Here is a 16,558-nt window from a genome sequence, read left to right as displayed (position 1 = left end):
AGCCAGCAACTAAGCCCCACACAGCTGCTCTCTCACGTCCCCACAGTGGGATGGGGGAGAGAATCAGAAGGGCAAAAGTGAGAAAACTCATGGACCGAGATAGAGACAGTTTAATAGGTGAAGAAAAGCCGTGCTCACAGGCAAAGCAAACCACGGAATTCATTCACCACGTCCCATGGGCAGGCAGGTGCGCAGCCATCTCCAGGAGAGCAGGGCTTCATCACCTGTAATGGTGACTTGGGAAGAGAAATGCCATCGCGCCCAACATCCCCCTCCTTCCTCCTGCTTCCCCCAGCTTTATATGCTGAGCATGATGCCATATGGTGTGGGATATCCCTTGGGTCAGTCGGAGTCAGCTGTCCTGGCCATGTCCCCTCCCAGCTCCTGGTGCCCCCCAGCCTGCTCGCTGGTGGGGTGGGGTGGGGTGAGGAGCAGAAAGGGCCTTGACTCTGTAAGCACTGCTTAGCAGTGACTAAAACTTCTCTGAATTATCAATGCTGTTTTCAGCACAAATCCCAAACACAGCCACATACTAGCTACTGTGATGAAAATTAACTCCATCCCAGCCAAAACCAGCACAACTTTTGTTCATCGGTACTAATTATACAATCCCTTGTTTCTCTATTAACTGAGTCCCATGTCAGCCCTTAAGTTATTTTACTCAGGACTGATGCCAGGCTGGCAGGCCTGTATTTATGTTTATAAAATATTGGCATAACACAAGCATCCTTCCAGGCTCCTGGAATTTCCCTCTGTTAATAGTTACCAGCATGTCTCATGTCAACAGACCAGAATGCCCTCATCCTGCTCGTTTAACAGTCTCTGAAGTCCTGACTTAAAAGTGCTTAGGCCTCAGTAGCTTTAAACTGCACCGCAGTGTTGTTCACAGCTCTAACCCTTTATCTAATGATGAGGTAGTATACTGTCAACACTACTTTTGTGTTAAAATAGACATGAAAATATTGTTTACAGAATATTCAGTGTCCTTTTGCTTCATTATCAATTTGTTTTATTTACAGATTTCAATTTATCAAAATTTGTCCTTTTTATGGTAATAGTGTTGGGGGTTTTTATAGTCTCTTTTTCAGTAAATGAATGGCTTCTAGACTGTTACCATTCCCTGACTTTTCTCTTGACTAATTGTACTCATGATTTTTTCAGCTTTGTGAAACAGTCTCTATTAAAACATCGAGCACGATATACAGGTCAGGTAATTACTCACTGGCTATATTCTGTTTGCATACAAGAAAAACCAACCAGTTGTAAGCACGCCTACATGAATCACAACTATCATTTAGCTATGTGATCAGCTCCATTTCATGTTGAAAATTAAGCTTAATATAAAACTTCTCTGATTAGGATACAAGAGTGCTTGAACTGAGAAATGGTTGTTGCTAATCATTCACAGAGTTGCAGTTAACTTTGTAACTGGGAGCACACGCACACGCTGCATCTTATCTCACTGATTTTTTTTTCTCTCCCTTCACTCTCCATCACATAAAAGATAAGCTTACCTCCTACTCCATGCTACTTGTACCCAGGCAGTGGATTGAGAACCTCCTTCTTCTCTCAAGACATAAATGATCTCAGAATAATTTTTATGTTCTTCTTCAAATTGCTCTTAAATTCCCTGATCTTGACTACTTTTAAACTGTGATCCCTTCACAGAATCTCACCAGTACCTGTGGTTTCTACCTTAGGTAGAAACCTAGCTCGGCTTTCTAATTTTGTAGTAGTGCTCTGGCTTTGAATAATGACTTTGTCTTTTTTTCTTTCTTTCTTTCTTTTTTTTTTTTTAATGCTCATGGTATAGAATTTGCTATGATATGCAAAGAGGTCTTTGACCAATGTTCTCAGTCTCTTTACAAGCGGGGCAGGGCAATCCACTAGTGAAGCAACCCCTGCATGTTCTATTTTGTTTGATCAAGTGGACCAGTCACCAGTGTCAACTTTGGAGATTAAAACTGTCGAACCACCAAGAATAGTAATAGCTGGTTCCTTCCATCCTATATACCTAGCTGTCAAATCCCATCCCATATAATTGTAAGCAATCATTGAGTCCAAGGATGTAATTGCTGTTAGCCCAGAAGAGTGCATCTCTAATATCCTGTTATGAACCAAATGGCTTCACTGTGAATGCTGAAAAGGCATGAAAATTACCAAGTGCAAAATAAAATAAACCCCTTTTCTGAAAGCACAGATGGGCGCCCTTCAGGTGCTGAGGCTATAAATGTGGTTTTTAACTGTGAATGCTTCAGCCCACTTGGACTACTATAAATTCAAGTGACACTGATGATGTATTAACATAAATCACATTAGGTTATGAGACTGGGATTGTAATTTTGGGGACAATGTCTGGGACAATGGATGACCAGCCCTAATTAAAGCCACTAGTATTAAGCTGTAATTTTCAAAGTTGCTCGAGGAAATTTGGCCTTGAAATAAGTCAACTTGACTGAGAAAACTGTGCAGTTTGAGCTGTACAGTTTCAGGCTGTTCCACTTTGTGTGACCTCATCTTTTATCTGTCCTCATGTGGGCAAAAGCAAACAGTGAAACTGTTTCTGTTAATGTTGTTTTTGTAAGGATTCCCTTCTCATGGCTTGAGCTCTTTTTGTAAGATGCCAGGAAGTTGTTTATAAATTGGTAACTGCTGGGTCTGTCCTTATTGTTTTGGGATGCCTCTGCTCCCACACAGACCTGGCAGTCCCTTCCTAAAATTCTGGGGTACTGCAAGAACGCTATTTCTGTAACTATCCATTCCTCACTGGATTCTTAAATGCTAGTTAATCAGACCTCAAGTATTTAGTTGTTCTGAGAAGTGGGACGCTAATGGCAAATATGCGTGTTATCATCTGCAGAATCTGACTCCTCTAGTGGGCGGAGGCAGTAGTTCAGGCTCAACATCCTTCATTCAAACATGGGACAAAACTTGCCAAAAATGTGGCACACTAGTAATTGTAGTCCCCTCTGGGACCTGAGGTGAGACCGCAAACTCCATTTATTTAGAACATTGAGGCTCCTCTGAGTATAATGAAGGTCAGTACTTCTGGAGATAGAACCCTACATTCAACAGCCCTGAACATCAAAGGCCACTCACTAAGAAATGGCAAAGGACAGCGGTGGTGTGTGCCTGCTGTACCAACTGCCTTTGGATACTGTGATCCTGAGCAGTCTGCTATGCCTGTAGATTTTTGGTTTGGGGTTTGCATGTGTTTTCTCTTGTTGCATGTGGGGAGGGGCGGGTGGGTTTGGGTTGTTTGGAGGGTTGGGGTTTTTTATGCTGTTTGGGTTTTTTGTTAGTTTTGGTTGGTATGTGATATCATATGCTGCCAGGCAGGCTGGAACGCTATACAAATGTTGTAATTGCAAAATTCACAAACAGATACTCAGGCACTTATGTAGGATTGTAAGGGAGGGTGAGAGCAGCTGCTCGTATTGTTGCAAAAGCTAAATGTTTTCATGGAAATACAGCTTCTTCTGCACCTAATTTATCATTTCAAGCACTAAGCATGAGGGTCAGAAAGAAACTGGGCCTTGGGATGCCAGCTTCCATTCATGGATTTTTCCTTTGATTCACTGCCTCTGCCTCCGTTGTGTTTCTGTTGAATTCAAGAAATTTAAACACCACTATACTTTCAACACTGAGATTACGCCTAATCTGCCTTCTGAGAGATTTTAAAATGTTTGCTTATTTTGGGGCGCTGCTCATATCTTCTCTGCTTGATGAACTTATTCTGAAGGTGACACGGTCTGGCCACATTGCTCTGTGCATACGGCACCCGGCACAAACATGTTTCAGCACACCAGTGCCCAAAGCTCTCCTCAGTGAAACATGTCACATATGAGTGTGGAGGGAAAAGGATGATAACCAGGGGTTTATTTACATCACTGAGTGTTGAACACACACCTTAAATAGCTAAACTGAGAGGCTGGTCTCTCTAGGTGGTTTAACGTAGAGAGCGTGTTTGAGAGAGTGACTGCTGGAAAACATGGAGGTATATGCTAATATGTATCCCCCTTCACTGGTTTGGAAGACTGCTTGATGCTCAGCAGGTCTCCCTGGTACAGCATGTCACACAAGAAACCTCTGAGCTGGATGAGCTTGTAAACGCAGCTGCATAACATCAGTTGTTAGTAGCAGCTTAATTCAGCCACAAAGTTTCTGAAAAAAACATGAATCCAGGAGATATAGTGGCCATGATGGGTATGTCAGTGCGTAATTGCCAGGTTCTAATTCCTGTTCTTGCAGAGCTGCAGTCTGTTTGAAGCCCAGGAGTGGGCAGAACTAGAGAGAGTTCTGTCACTGTCCTGTGTTTTGCTCTTGCGGCCTTGATGATTGCCTGACTATATGACCTTTCATAAAATTTGGTGAGGCTAAGGCTTATCTCTGGATAACTGAAAATCTGGACTTTGTGATCCTATAGTTTGGTGGCCTGTGTAGCTTTATTTTTCTTAAGTGACAGACCCTGTGTGTCCCTGTGTTTGAGTCCTGGTTTTGAACTAGACTATGCAAAATGGGAAAGGGACAAAAGTTGTTTTGAGTTGTAATTATTTACAGTCTAACATATTAGACTATTATAGGCAGTTACTACTCCTGATTATAGTGGTGGCTACACTGGTGTACATTTTGGCAAAGCATTACTTCAGGGAGGCTCCAGTCCTTTGACAGTTGTATATGAGAGGTTATTGTGACTTTCTGAAGTAGAAAAATTGATTTTTCCAAGATTTTTATTAACTGAAGAAAGAGTCTGGATTCTAAGTAAGATGGGCTAGAGACGGAAAGGCATTTTCTTTTAATTTTCATTATTTCCAAACCAGCAATGTGATGTCCTCTTGATAGTCTAATTCCTCAGGCTGTAGTAACTGCTTAGATTAGGCAAGGTCCAACCTAGTTATCAACATGGCTCAGGTCTGGGTTTTGCCTTCCATGGGTGCTCCAACCCACCATTCCCCTCTGCAACAAGTCCTCTCCTTCCTTTCCCTCACAGCAGCAGCTGGCAAGGGGCAAAGATGTGAGAGAGAAGGTAGTTGCTGGCACCTAGCACCACAGGATCAGCCATCACCCCTTGGGAGAGAAGGTGGGATGCTGGTCATAAACTTCCTGCAGGCCAGGTCTAGTCCATGGACCAGCTACTGACTACACTGCTGTAGTTAATATTGGTGTGCAGCAAAAGTGGGTTCTTTTTCCTCAAAGATAAATTACAGCTGTTGTCAAACAAAAGTGGTTTTGCTCATACCGACCACCTCTAGAACTCTGGAGATGGGGAAAAAAATCAATAAGTGCAGACCAGGATAAAATAAAACAAACATTTTCAAGCTTTTAAGATACTAACAAAATAATGAAACGAAGAAAATAATCCCTGAAGGGATAAGCTCTGTTGACTGCACTGGTAGAGAGTAGGACTACTAATAAGTGAATTTGTTCTTTTCCTTGTTGAACACTCAGCAGGATGTCTGCAAGTACCTTTCAGCAGAGCATGGTTATAAAGACTTGGGCATGGTTTCATTTGGTCTCACCCGGACACCACTGGGACAAGACAGTGATTGGGTATGGGCTGAGGTGATTTTAGAAACATGACCAAGGCGATGTTACTTCTCTGCAGAAAGGTTGCTGATTCTCTTATCCCTAGCTAATATCTGTTAGTTGGAATCTACTGAAACTGGCTGGAGCTCATTCTGGAGCAGACATGACATGCATAATCAGGAAGAAGCAGAAAGATGAGCTAGCTAAGTTCAGATTTGCTTTTAATTGTATCTGTATACTTCTGGGTAGCACTCCCAGTGTGAGGGAGCTTCTGTTTGAACAGAACACAGTATCACCAGTATCTGGAAAGATGCTGTCCATTTTCATCACCGGGGCTATGAGAGCGCTACTGTTTTGCACTCACTGTTTCAGGCTTAGGTTGGTGTCATGTGCTTTCCTAGGGGCTATGCTCAGATCCATCTAGTGACTGAAGTGGCGCAGAAAATATTGTGTGCTTGGTAAGCAGGGTAAGAACTCGTATCTTCAGGGTTGGGGTTTTAACCCATCTCACCTGACCTCCTGTATCATCAAATTACAGCCAGTTCTCTCTGTGTGGAGTACGGTAACTCATGTTTGAGTTCAATAATGCACTTTCTAGAAAGGGCAATCAACGTGCATCCAAAGACATAAAGGGATAGAGAATACACTCCTTCTTTAGCATTTTGTTCCAGATGATAATCACTCTGTAACAAATATGAACCAGATGATTCATTAGGATTTTTCTAACTCCAGCTCTCAGCCATTGTTCTGGCTCTTGCTATGCCTTTTCCCACTTGATTAGGGCTCTCGGAACTGGCATTTTTCTCCCCATGATAGACCTTGCACACTGTAATCAAATTGCCTTTCAACAACCTGTCGCAGCAAAACCCAGCAATGTCTCTAAGCTAGAATCTACTCTGTTCTTCTTAAGAGGTAGTAACCGGTGATTTTAGCAGTTCAGCCACATGAATCATGCTGCCAGTAAAACCAATTCCACCACATTTTTTCCAGTTCCCTCTGCTTTTCCTTTACATAAATCTCATGACATGGATGCACTAGCATCTGTTCTGTTCATGAGTTTCCATGTACAGCTAAAGGTGTTAAGGCTGGCTGTAATGTAAGGCCCTGGATGTCCATGTAACTAACTGCCTAACCAGTGCCTCTTTGTGCTCTATCAGTAGATGACTCTGAACTGGAACTTCTCTCTCTGTCAGAAATAAAAGGATTTTCTTACAAGCCCCTTCAGCTTGGTCCTGAACTGCTCTGTGTTCGATGGCCCAAACCTGCCTGAACTTTGGGGCATATATGTTGGCCTGGTTTCTCTTTTCCTGGGGATTTGGAGGAGTCACTCCCCAGTTTTTTTAGGCAGTTATTTTAATGGGCAGTAAGCTACCTTGGCTTCTGTGTGAACTGTGTTTGTGTGCTTGGTATTGGTTACAAATGAAAGGAAATTAATTAGGTTAAACCTCTGTTTCTTCAGAAAACTGTGCATTTCTTAGTTGCTTTCAGGGGAACCATTTGAACCATAAGATTCAGGTATTTCATTTTGCCTTACCTTTTAATCTCATGAACATCTTCTGAACATAGTTTTCTGTGTGCAAAGCCCAGGGGTAGCCCAAGCAGTGAAAAAAAGCGTGGAACTGACTTTGGGGCAGACTGTACACATCTGAGGGATCCTGGATACTTTGGCTGGTGTCTGTGGAACTCCTTGAACCTGTAGTTCAGCTGTGTTTAGCGCCTGATATGTCTAACTTAAAGAACACCCAAGTTTTGCCTCCAATGCTGGGCAAGCTGTGTGGTCTTTGTGAAGCCATTTCACTCTTTTTTTTCCTTCCTTTTTCTCCCTTACCCCCCCCTCCACCCCCCTTTTCCCCTTCTTCCCCTCCCTTTTTTCCCCTTCTTCCCCCCCCCCCCCCTTCCCCCCCGCTTCCCTTTTTCTCCCTTACCCTGTTGGTTGTGGCTTTTCCCCCCTTCATTTTAGGCTATATAATATTCTGCGTAAGCACTGTCGCTTGACCACATTATGTACACCACTTGAATTCTGAAATCAGTGGGAACACGAAGAAGCAGTTTTGTTAGTATAACCTTTACCATATAACCAGTCACATCTGAACTGCAGATGCTGCTATGGAGTAAGAAATGTTTCCCTAGACTTCGTCAAGTCAACCAGAACATCATCCTATGTTAATCCAGCTATGTTGTTTCTGTTTCCAAAACTAGTTCCGGAACATCTGTGCAGACCTACTCCCAACATAAAACCATCACTTACCACTATTTGGGAGTGTTGTTTGTCATCAGGAATGGTGTTTGCTCCTCTCCTCAGCCAGACGTTGCTCAAACAGCACTGATTTGTGCGCTGACTCACCAGAAAGTGCCCTTTTCACTGGCAGCATCCCGGGGGTTCCTTTTGTAGTATCTCACCAGATTACTGGCATAGTCCGGCCCTGGCGTCATCGGTGCAAGCTGCATGGAAGGGGTGTGACAAGGCCAGGTATGTGGAGCACACACACATCGCATTGTGCTGGGAGCAGCTGCCATTTCCTCAGAGGTAGGTGGCAGGCGTTTTGTTTAAATGTGTAACCCGGAGACAAAGGCTTTCATCATGATAGAGTTTCGAGAGTATGATCAACAAACTGAGAGAAATCTGAAATTGTAACCTCCTGTTCTCCGACAAGTGCACGTTAGCTCTCTAGCAGTCATTTTATTTCTCTGTTTTTTAGTTAGCTTTTGTAGTTTTACTACAGGTACGACAGGCTGGAGCCACTCTGGTTGTGAACACTTTTAAATCTCTTTGAAGACTCCTCCTTTTGAAATGAAATTTCTCTTGGCTGTTCTTAGCTCAAAGGTAGAACTTTATAGGGAGCGGGATGGAACTGTTTTCAGCGAGGGGAACTTTGGAGCAATTTTACTTCCTTTGAAGATGCGTGTTGTTCCTGAAGTAACTTCTGTGCTGTAGGAAAATCGTCTGGGGCCGAGCAGGAAGCTGTGAGGCTGGTGGCGCATTCCCGTGTGCCCTCACCCTGCCCCGCCATCGCCCCTTCCCTGACGGCTGCCTTTTCCTCACTGTAGACAGTTCAGGGCGTTGGAAGTTTTTGGGGTTTTTGGATTTGTTCTTAAAACCAGATCTGAGGGTGGGCCTGCGTGTGGCCCACGTGTATTTTACCGTTGGGCACAAGCCAGAATTGCTCAAGTCCTTTTTGTTGGCTATTTTTTCCCCAGCTCGCTACACAGTCCCGCCAATCCACGTGTTCCGAGCCCGCTGTGAAATCATAAAAGCTAGGAGACGGTAACCGACAACCTCGCCCCCACCGCGCTGCTCGGAGCCGAGCTCCGTGGGGCTGGAGCGGGGCTTTACCTCAGGGGGGCTGAGGAGATGCCAGACCCCCTTTCCCGCGCAGGGCGGGGCGGGGCGGGGCCGGGCGCGCGCGGCGGCTGAGGCGGGCCGGGGCGCGCGCGGGGGGGGGGGGCGGAGCCAGCGGCGGGCCCCGCCCCGGCCGGGCAACTGTCAGAGGCGGCTGAGGCGGCGGGTCCCGCAGGCAGGCGGGCGGGCGGCTGAGGCGGCGGGTCCCGCAGGCGGGCGGCTGAGGCGGCGGCCGGTCCCGCAGGCAGGCAGGCGGCTGAGGCGGCGGCCGGTCCCGCAGGCAGGCGGCTGAGGCGGCTCCCGCAGACAGGCGGGCAGGCGGCTGAGGCGGCGGCCGGTCCCGCAGACAGGCAGGCAGGCGGCTGAGGCGGCCGCGGGATGCGGCGCTGAGGGCGCACCGGCGGTCGCTCCGCGCGGGTTCCTGCGCGCCGCCGTTCCCCTTCCCGCAGCCCATGATGTGCCTGGAAAGCGACGGCTCCTCCGGCAGCAGCCCGGGCTGCGGCGGGCGGCTCCGAGCCGGCGACGAGGAGGAGGAGGAGGACGGCGAGCGGGGCTGCTGCGGGCGGGGTGCCGAGGGCGAGGTGCAGACCCTGTCGGGCAGGATGAACCCGCCGGCGGCCGGCAAGCACCCCGAGCGCCCGGCCGCCCGCCACAAGGCGCCGAACCTCGGCCGGGCCCGGGTGGCGGCTGCCGGCATCCTCAGCGTGGGCAACGTGCTCAACTACCTGGACCGGTACACGGTGGCAGGTGAGGGCACCCCTCGGCGTCCCTTCCCGGGCGTGAGGGGCGGGCGGCGGGGATAGCCCCTGGTCCGGCACGCCGCCGCCTCCGTCCCCCGGGGGCAGCGGGGCCGGCCGGGGCCAGCGGGGCCGGCCGGGGGGCTGCGGGTCGCCGCGTCTGGGCGGGGAGGCCTCGCTGCGGCCGGTGCCCATTGTGCGGGTCCCGCGTCGTCCCCCCCGGTATTGTTCTCCAGTGGGTCTGAATCTGATGGAAAATAAAAGGAGGTGGCCTTTGTTTGTCTCGGCTGGATGGCGGAGTAAGTGTTGGTGGGTTGGTTTTTTTCCAGAAGGGACCGATGCCGGGCAGCGGCGGCGAACGTTACTTGATGCGATTTATGGGCTGACAGGAGAAGCGTTATTGATCTTGGGAGCGGCCCGAACGCGGTGGGTGACAGGTGCAGCCGCTGTCACATACATACAGCCTGCTGGGAGACGGGGGGACGCGACCGCTTGTACTGCTGCGGGGGGGACACCGCAGCGGAGCGTGTCACCTTTGCCGTGTCCCCGGCGAGCCCCTCCAGCCCGGAGAAGCCAGGCTGCCCTTCAGCGCTGGGCCAAGGAGGTCCCTGCTCTGCAGAGCTGCCCAGCAGGTGACGGGGGAGCTGCCCCGCAGCTTCTGCGGGCGGCGGTGCGCAGCAGCAGGGCAAGGCAAGGAGGCTGCAAGGGGCTCTGTAAAGCGCCTGGTTCTTGGGGTAAACGTTTTAAAATCGTGCACTCCCCGACGGATGCACCTTCCCAGCTGCGCTGCCTGACAGGCGCTATGCGCCTCGCGATTACTACTACTATGAAGCTTGGCTCCGAAACAAACGTGTGTGAGGATGTTTACTGTGCGGTCCCTAGAGGGGACTCCTCATTTATTCTTGTCAGGCAATAACAGCAGGCAAGATGATGATTACTGAACTTTGTCTAATTAGAAATGAAGTAGGCTTGTTGGTATTCAACTGTCTCATGTAATTAAAATATAATACATATTCTGTGTTTGGCAATACTGATAATTTTATCTTCAGAGCTTATAAAGGGATTTGCGCATGTATAAATTCTGCTCTATGCATATACATACCTTAATCACTAGGACTCGATGTGGTGTTAAACAAATCACATATTTGTTTATGCTGCATTAAAATAATATATGTTTGTAGGGCAGTGATGGAGTGCAAGGGACATAAATCTCGTCAGTGTTGTCAGAATAGGTTGGCCAGGTTGGTTTTGTTTTGTCTGGGTTAGGGAGGTGGGGGGAGGATCAAAATGAAAATTTAACTGATGCTGTTGTGGCTTAGTTTTTTAGCCAGGGCTTGCTCCTTCGGGAAATGTAAAGGCCTGTATTGGGAAGTATTGAGTACTCGGTTGGTAGTCAGTGTGTTACAGGAGGAAGCTTGAAAGTACAGGGTTGATCTGTTGTTATGGAAGGAAATTGTACTTTGCTCCATCACACTCAAACAGGATTCTTTCTGGCAGACATTTTTACTTTAATACACGGGAGAGTTTCCTTTTCAGGAAGCTATCCCCCACTCGTGCACCCTTTTCCTTTAAAATCACTGTCTTGTTCACCTGTTTGCTCTAGTACTTTCAGCAAGACCTTTGTCATCTGATTTTTCTGCCTGTAAGAGCAGAAGGCATGGGATACTCCAGCAAAGGGAGGGAGAAGCATCTTCATTTCTGGAAAGGCTGGAGAGTGCCTGGCCAAACAGAGGATAAAAACCACCTGCCTACTGTCATGTAGTACTACCAGTCCCAATGCTATGATTTCCAGTATTTCTAGGATAAGCTCTGGTTTTATGGTGCTCGGTCACTGCCTTGTGGAATTCAGCTTCGTATCAAAGGTCTAAGATCTCAGACGTCTGACTTTTCTTTGAGGACAGAATCAAATTTTGCATGATCTTTTTGTCTTCTGTCAATTGGTACTTATTTTTCAAGCTGGTGTTTTACAAAGTGCTACTCCAAAATGGGGAATAATTTAAATCCAGTCTAATAGAAGAGACACGGTAATAAAAATGTGTTTGGAGCTCAAAACTGACTTTATAACAAAGTCTTCTCTAAAAGCAGTCTTTGCTTTTATATTTTGAGTCTTCGTGCATACCACATGCTTATGTGACGTGCACTTGCATATGAATCAAGCTAGCACTTTGAATATTCAGCTCATGTCTCAAGACAGGTAATAATTAGCAAATACAACTCTTCAGACCTTCAAAGTACATTTCAAATATGAATTGTTGCAGCAACATAATAAGGGTGTTTGACACTAGCCACGTTATGGCAGGGGAAGTAGCATCAGAAGTTATGATTTACCTAAGGCCAGTGAACTGTTGTGAGAACTGAAATTAATTTCTGGTTCCAGCTCTATTTGAAACAAGTGTTAGAAGAGCAACAGTACCGATGGAAACTGGTTCCTGAGGATTCATGTCTCTAGGGTGATCCCTTCTGTGGGTTCTCTGATGTCAAATAAGAGCTGACCTTTGTCATTAACCTTTCTTGTCTTGTCTTACAAGAGGCTGTCCTCTACCCAACCATCTCTTTTAAATGAAAGTGTTGGGAGCTTTGGGATTTCTTCCTGCTGTCAAATTTCGTCAAAAGCAGGTCAGTGGACTCAAAAGTGATTAGTAGGCAGCTGACAGGTGGACATAAGCAAATGGAGAATCCAGTCATGTAGGCACAATACTACAAGTACATCTTCTACCTTACTTGAAATCTTAGTTGCGATCATTTTGGTCTTCCTGGTCACAAATGCAAGTATGAAAAAAAGCAAGTATATCTATAAAATAAGTATATGCAACTATATACTTAGTCACTAGGAAAAGAAATCAAGTATGGAGCTCTTTGTTGCAAATGTCATTCGCTGGGTATGTTCCACTGTCTTCTAACATGGAAGACAGAGGATACGCATCCAGTCAACACAAGGAGATCTTACGTGCTAGAAAGAACTAGGCTGACCTCTCCTATAGCACATCTTGCTCCTGAAAATGAAAAGCGAATGCTTTTGCATTGCTAAAAAGTAAACAGCAAATGTGGTATTTCTTGGTGTTTACAGTCTGGAACAAGGTTGTTGTGTATAATTGTTCTTGGGTAATCTTTTTTTCAGGTGCAACAAACAAGGAAGTAGCTGCCTATTTCCCTAGGTTTGGTTTAATGACTTCCCAGTATGGACTAAATGAGTTTAGGATGGGATGTGCCTTTTGGTATCTGGGATGTTCTGTGACAGAACTTGAGTGTAGTTTCTGAGATACAGAACATGTACAGCTTCACACCTCACACTAAGTGGCAGCTCTTTTGGGAACACGTGGTGAAACTGGGCCTCCACTGAGGACTGACCTGCTTCTTACGGTTTAAGAATAAATTTCTTCCAATGCATTAAAAATAAAAAGACTGCGCAGTCGTAGTGGATGTTTCATTTATGCAGAGTTGGAAATTTCCAGTGTGTGTGTGTAATGTTAAAATGTAATGGTATTTGGGAGAAGCTGTCCCAGACAAAAAGTGGGAATGCCTCTGCTGTGGCTCTTCTAAGGAAAAGATTGAAAACTCTGTGCTGAACATTACTGACTTGAAGGAGATGGTCCTCTGCAATTTTCTTAATAGGTCTTTGATGATACTGAAAACAGTTGCCTGTGGAAAAAGCAATCTTTCAAGAGCTATGATGTTTTGCTGCTATTAGGAAAGCAAAGAGTAAGGAAAGGGGAAAACTAGGAGTAATGAAGCCATTGTGGATTACCTGTGAATCTAGTGTGTTTCAGCCATCTGGAGATGCTGGGACATATCTTCTTCCTTAATGAAGTTTTGGGAAAAGTCATCTTGCTTTCAGAAGCTTGGAATGTGGTTTCACAATTATGCCATGGATGACCTTCTACTATGCCTGCTGTTGACGATGAAAATAGTCTTGCTTCATTAGGGTGTCACCTCCACCTTCTAATTCAGATGCTACTTCCTGGCATTTCTGTAGTGCCTTTAATTTAAACATAATGATTTAATTAAGCTGTGGAGATCTACCCAGCAAAGTAAACGAGTCTTACTGTCCCACTACAGAAGGGGAAACAGAGTTGTAGAGTGTCGGCGATTTGCCTGTGGTAATGTAGTTAGTGGCAGAGTCTTGGCTGGTGTTAGTCCATCCTTGAGGTTCTCTATCACTGTGACACAGTATGCCATAGGCTTTGGTCTGCTGTTTTTGTCCTGTAAATGTCTGTAACTTGCTAATAACCATATTTGTGTTAATTAGCCTCTCATTACAACACATAGTTGCAAATCAAATACCATTCTTTGAAGATACATACATGCAAATGGTTATTGAAAGTTGAAAGGCAAGTTTAAAACTATGTAGTACAAGCTATAACTGAAGGGTTAGGAAAGGTTCAACACTTAACTCTCAAGTACAAAGACATTCAAGAGGTTATAAGCCAAAACTTCTTTTGACTTGTGAGCTCATATTTGTGATAATAATATATTACCTCATAGCATATTTCATACTGAATGATCTTCATGCAGTCTGAGATCTCATATATGTAACCGGATAAAGAGGGCCCCTTATCCCCGTTGTAATAAGGCTATGCTCAGTGGTTATAGTTTCAGGGAGGAAACCATTAAGTGGCAGTACAAGTTCTTCATTTTTTGTGTGTGTCTTTTTTATTTGTTTTTTTTTATTTTTATTTTTTGAGCTGATTTCAACCTAGGACTTGGCTGTGGAAGGAGTGTAATGTTGGTAAATATTAGAAAAGAATATTGACTGAACCTACTTGAGCCAGCAGTGCCCCTAGCTCACACATGTGAGAATTTGCAAGATGACAACAATGTTTTGCTTGACAATAGGTACCTGTTACTGGCTCAGAATTCAAGTACTGCACTGTGAGTGGAAGTGGGAAGGACTGAACCTCGTGCACATCAAAAGCAGGCAGTAGAAAGCACTCTACAGCACAGTGACAGGGGCTGTGTACTAGCATCTAGTTCTTTTAATGTTGTGTTTTCCCTGATGGCCTTTATTGCATAGTCAGCTGCTTCCTGTTTGCTGGTTCTTATGCGAGTTGGCAGGATTTGTTGCAGAGTATTTTACATTTCAAGCGAAGTCTTATTATGTTTAATCATAGTATTTTTCTTCCTTGTGATGTAGGTTTGCCAGATAGTTACTATCTTTGTTATTATGTGCAGATTTTCCTGTTTGACTCTGAGATCCTCTTTCATGCATGTTGATTAATTTTATCCCCAAAGCATCCAAGTCATCACAGTCAGTGAATATGGCCTTTATTACATGGAGTTAAGATCCTCATAAATAGTGGATAAATAGAAAGTGTGTTCTTAAGAATAATGTGATTATCTTACTAGTCTCTTGATCTCTGAGACTGTCAATATCAGAAGCTGTGTGGAAAAGCTCCTTTGGTCAAAAGTGTGGGAATTCTGTAATCATTCCTTCAGGACTTTTTAGATACTATGCCAAGCTGCAATAGGGTTAAATTCCATCAGTCAACTTGTTTTTAGTTGTTCCTATTTATTATGCATTTATTCTTTATTGCTTCAGGTAGACTGTACATCAGAAGCAAATAAGCTGCTGATTAGGTAGCATGGTGGGCTACTAAGCTCAACAGATGTTATTAAGAACTAGTGACTTTTCCCCTAATATGAAATCCCATAGCTTTTGCTTGGGCTTTAAGTGCTGAGGAACTTGTGATTGAAAGGTGTTACGATGTGTCACCTGAATCAAGTAAGTTTTGGAAAAGTCTTGGAGGTTCCTTACAGCTGTTAATAAAGACTCATGGTACCTATTCTGAAGATTCAGTGGGAAACCATAATTTTATTTTACAGATAGAAATTAGGAAATACAGAGATCAGAGCTCTTTCTGACTTGCTTGTTTGCATCGTCATTGCTTTATGTGTATCATAGACCAGGACATCATTGTGCAGCTTCTACTGAATCAGATGGTGCACCCAAGGTACTTACAATCCATGTACATCAAGAGATGCCAGAGAGCTGTAGGCCATGAGTAGGAGAGTCTGAAGGAGACAAGAGCAGTATTGGTTACTGTAAGGGGCCCTAGGAGATTAGCAGATATGACTTACGTTGTTGGAAGTGTAGCTAAAGAGTGAGGAGGAATTTGAAGGTAAGTGTTTACAGACAGCATCTACCAAACATGATGAGCACCACAGGAGAAGGCGTGAAGATGTCTGTTGGAAATGGACGATGGAGGATGTCACATGTCTGCTGGTTGAGAGAGTTTTTTGTGGAAATTGGTGCTAGGGATATAGGGTGATGAATGTTCTAAAAAGAAAAAAAGTATGTTCAAAATGAGTTCTACAAAGGACCTGTGAAGTGCCTATGGGGCCATGGGGGTTAATGGAAATTGAGCAAAATGGGCTTGGGCTTAGAGCCCAGAGAGGTGTAAGTGAGGTGAACAACTTCTGGTGGTTTCCAGAGAAGTTTGGGTACAGAACTTGGTGTGGACCTCTCTTGAAAATTTTATTTTTGGTGAACTGGTCAGAAAGTCAAGAAGTAAATCTGAGACAGGTACAGGCAAAATAAAACTCGAAATAAAACAGAAAAAACCCAAACCCTTAGTTCTGAGCTCTTTACTAGAACCTCCCTTTGAGTCTGTTACTATTAAAATAGTTTGTGCTGCTATTTATGAACTGGACAAATACTTTACTTAGTATTGGCACGCACAGTAGGCATCTCGTATGCATTTTTTTCTTTTTTTGACACATCTGTTTTCATTGTTGTTTTGTGGGTGTTTCTGTTTTATGTAACCCAGCTATTTCTGTAGGGTTGCAGGGAGAGGAAGTGAAAGGGAGGGAACGCTGATTTCCATCCACTTTTACAGCAGTGTAAGTAATCAGGAAAGTGAGAACGTAAGGAAACCTGGCTGACTGAAGGGATGTAGAATCCTTCACTTCTGAGGTAGCTTCCCTGGACCTGTTGCCAGTCAGGAGTGGCTCAAGGTTT

General features: G+C 45.0%; 1 protein-coding gene across 4 annotated transcripts in view; it reads left to right on the top strand.

The window, feature by feature from the left end:
• The first annotated feature begins 9,011 nt into the window (after nt 1-9,011).
• The window catches only part of LOC101912401 (sphingosine-1-phosphate transporter SPNS2), a 141,593-nt gene continuing 134,046 nt past the window's right edge, over nt 9,012-16,558 (top strand). For 2 of the 4 annotated variants that reach the window (XM_055797101.1, XM_055797103.1), the window contains exon 1: nt 9,013-9,613. In XM_055797101.1, the coding sequence (XP_055653076.1) occupies nt 9,319-9,613 (295 nt within the window). In that variant the 5' untranslated portion in view covers nt 9,013-9,318. Of the gene's footprint in view, nt 9,614-16,558 lie in introns of all 4 variants that reach the window. The other 2 variants (XM_055797105.1, XM_055797104.1) reach the window with 2 other exon arrangements.

This window comes from Falco peregrinus, chromosome 2 (assembly GCF_023634155.1).
Source record: "Falco peregrinus isolate bFalPer1 chromosome 2, bFalPer1.pri, whole genome shotgun sequence".
Lineage (NCBI taxonomy): Eukaryota > Metazoa > Chordata > Aves > Falconiformes > Falconidae > Falco > Falco peregrinus.
This window is presented reverse-complemented; position numbering and strand designations above follow the sequence as displayed.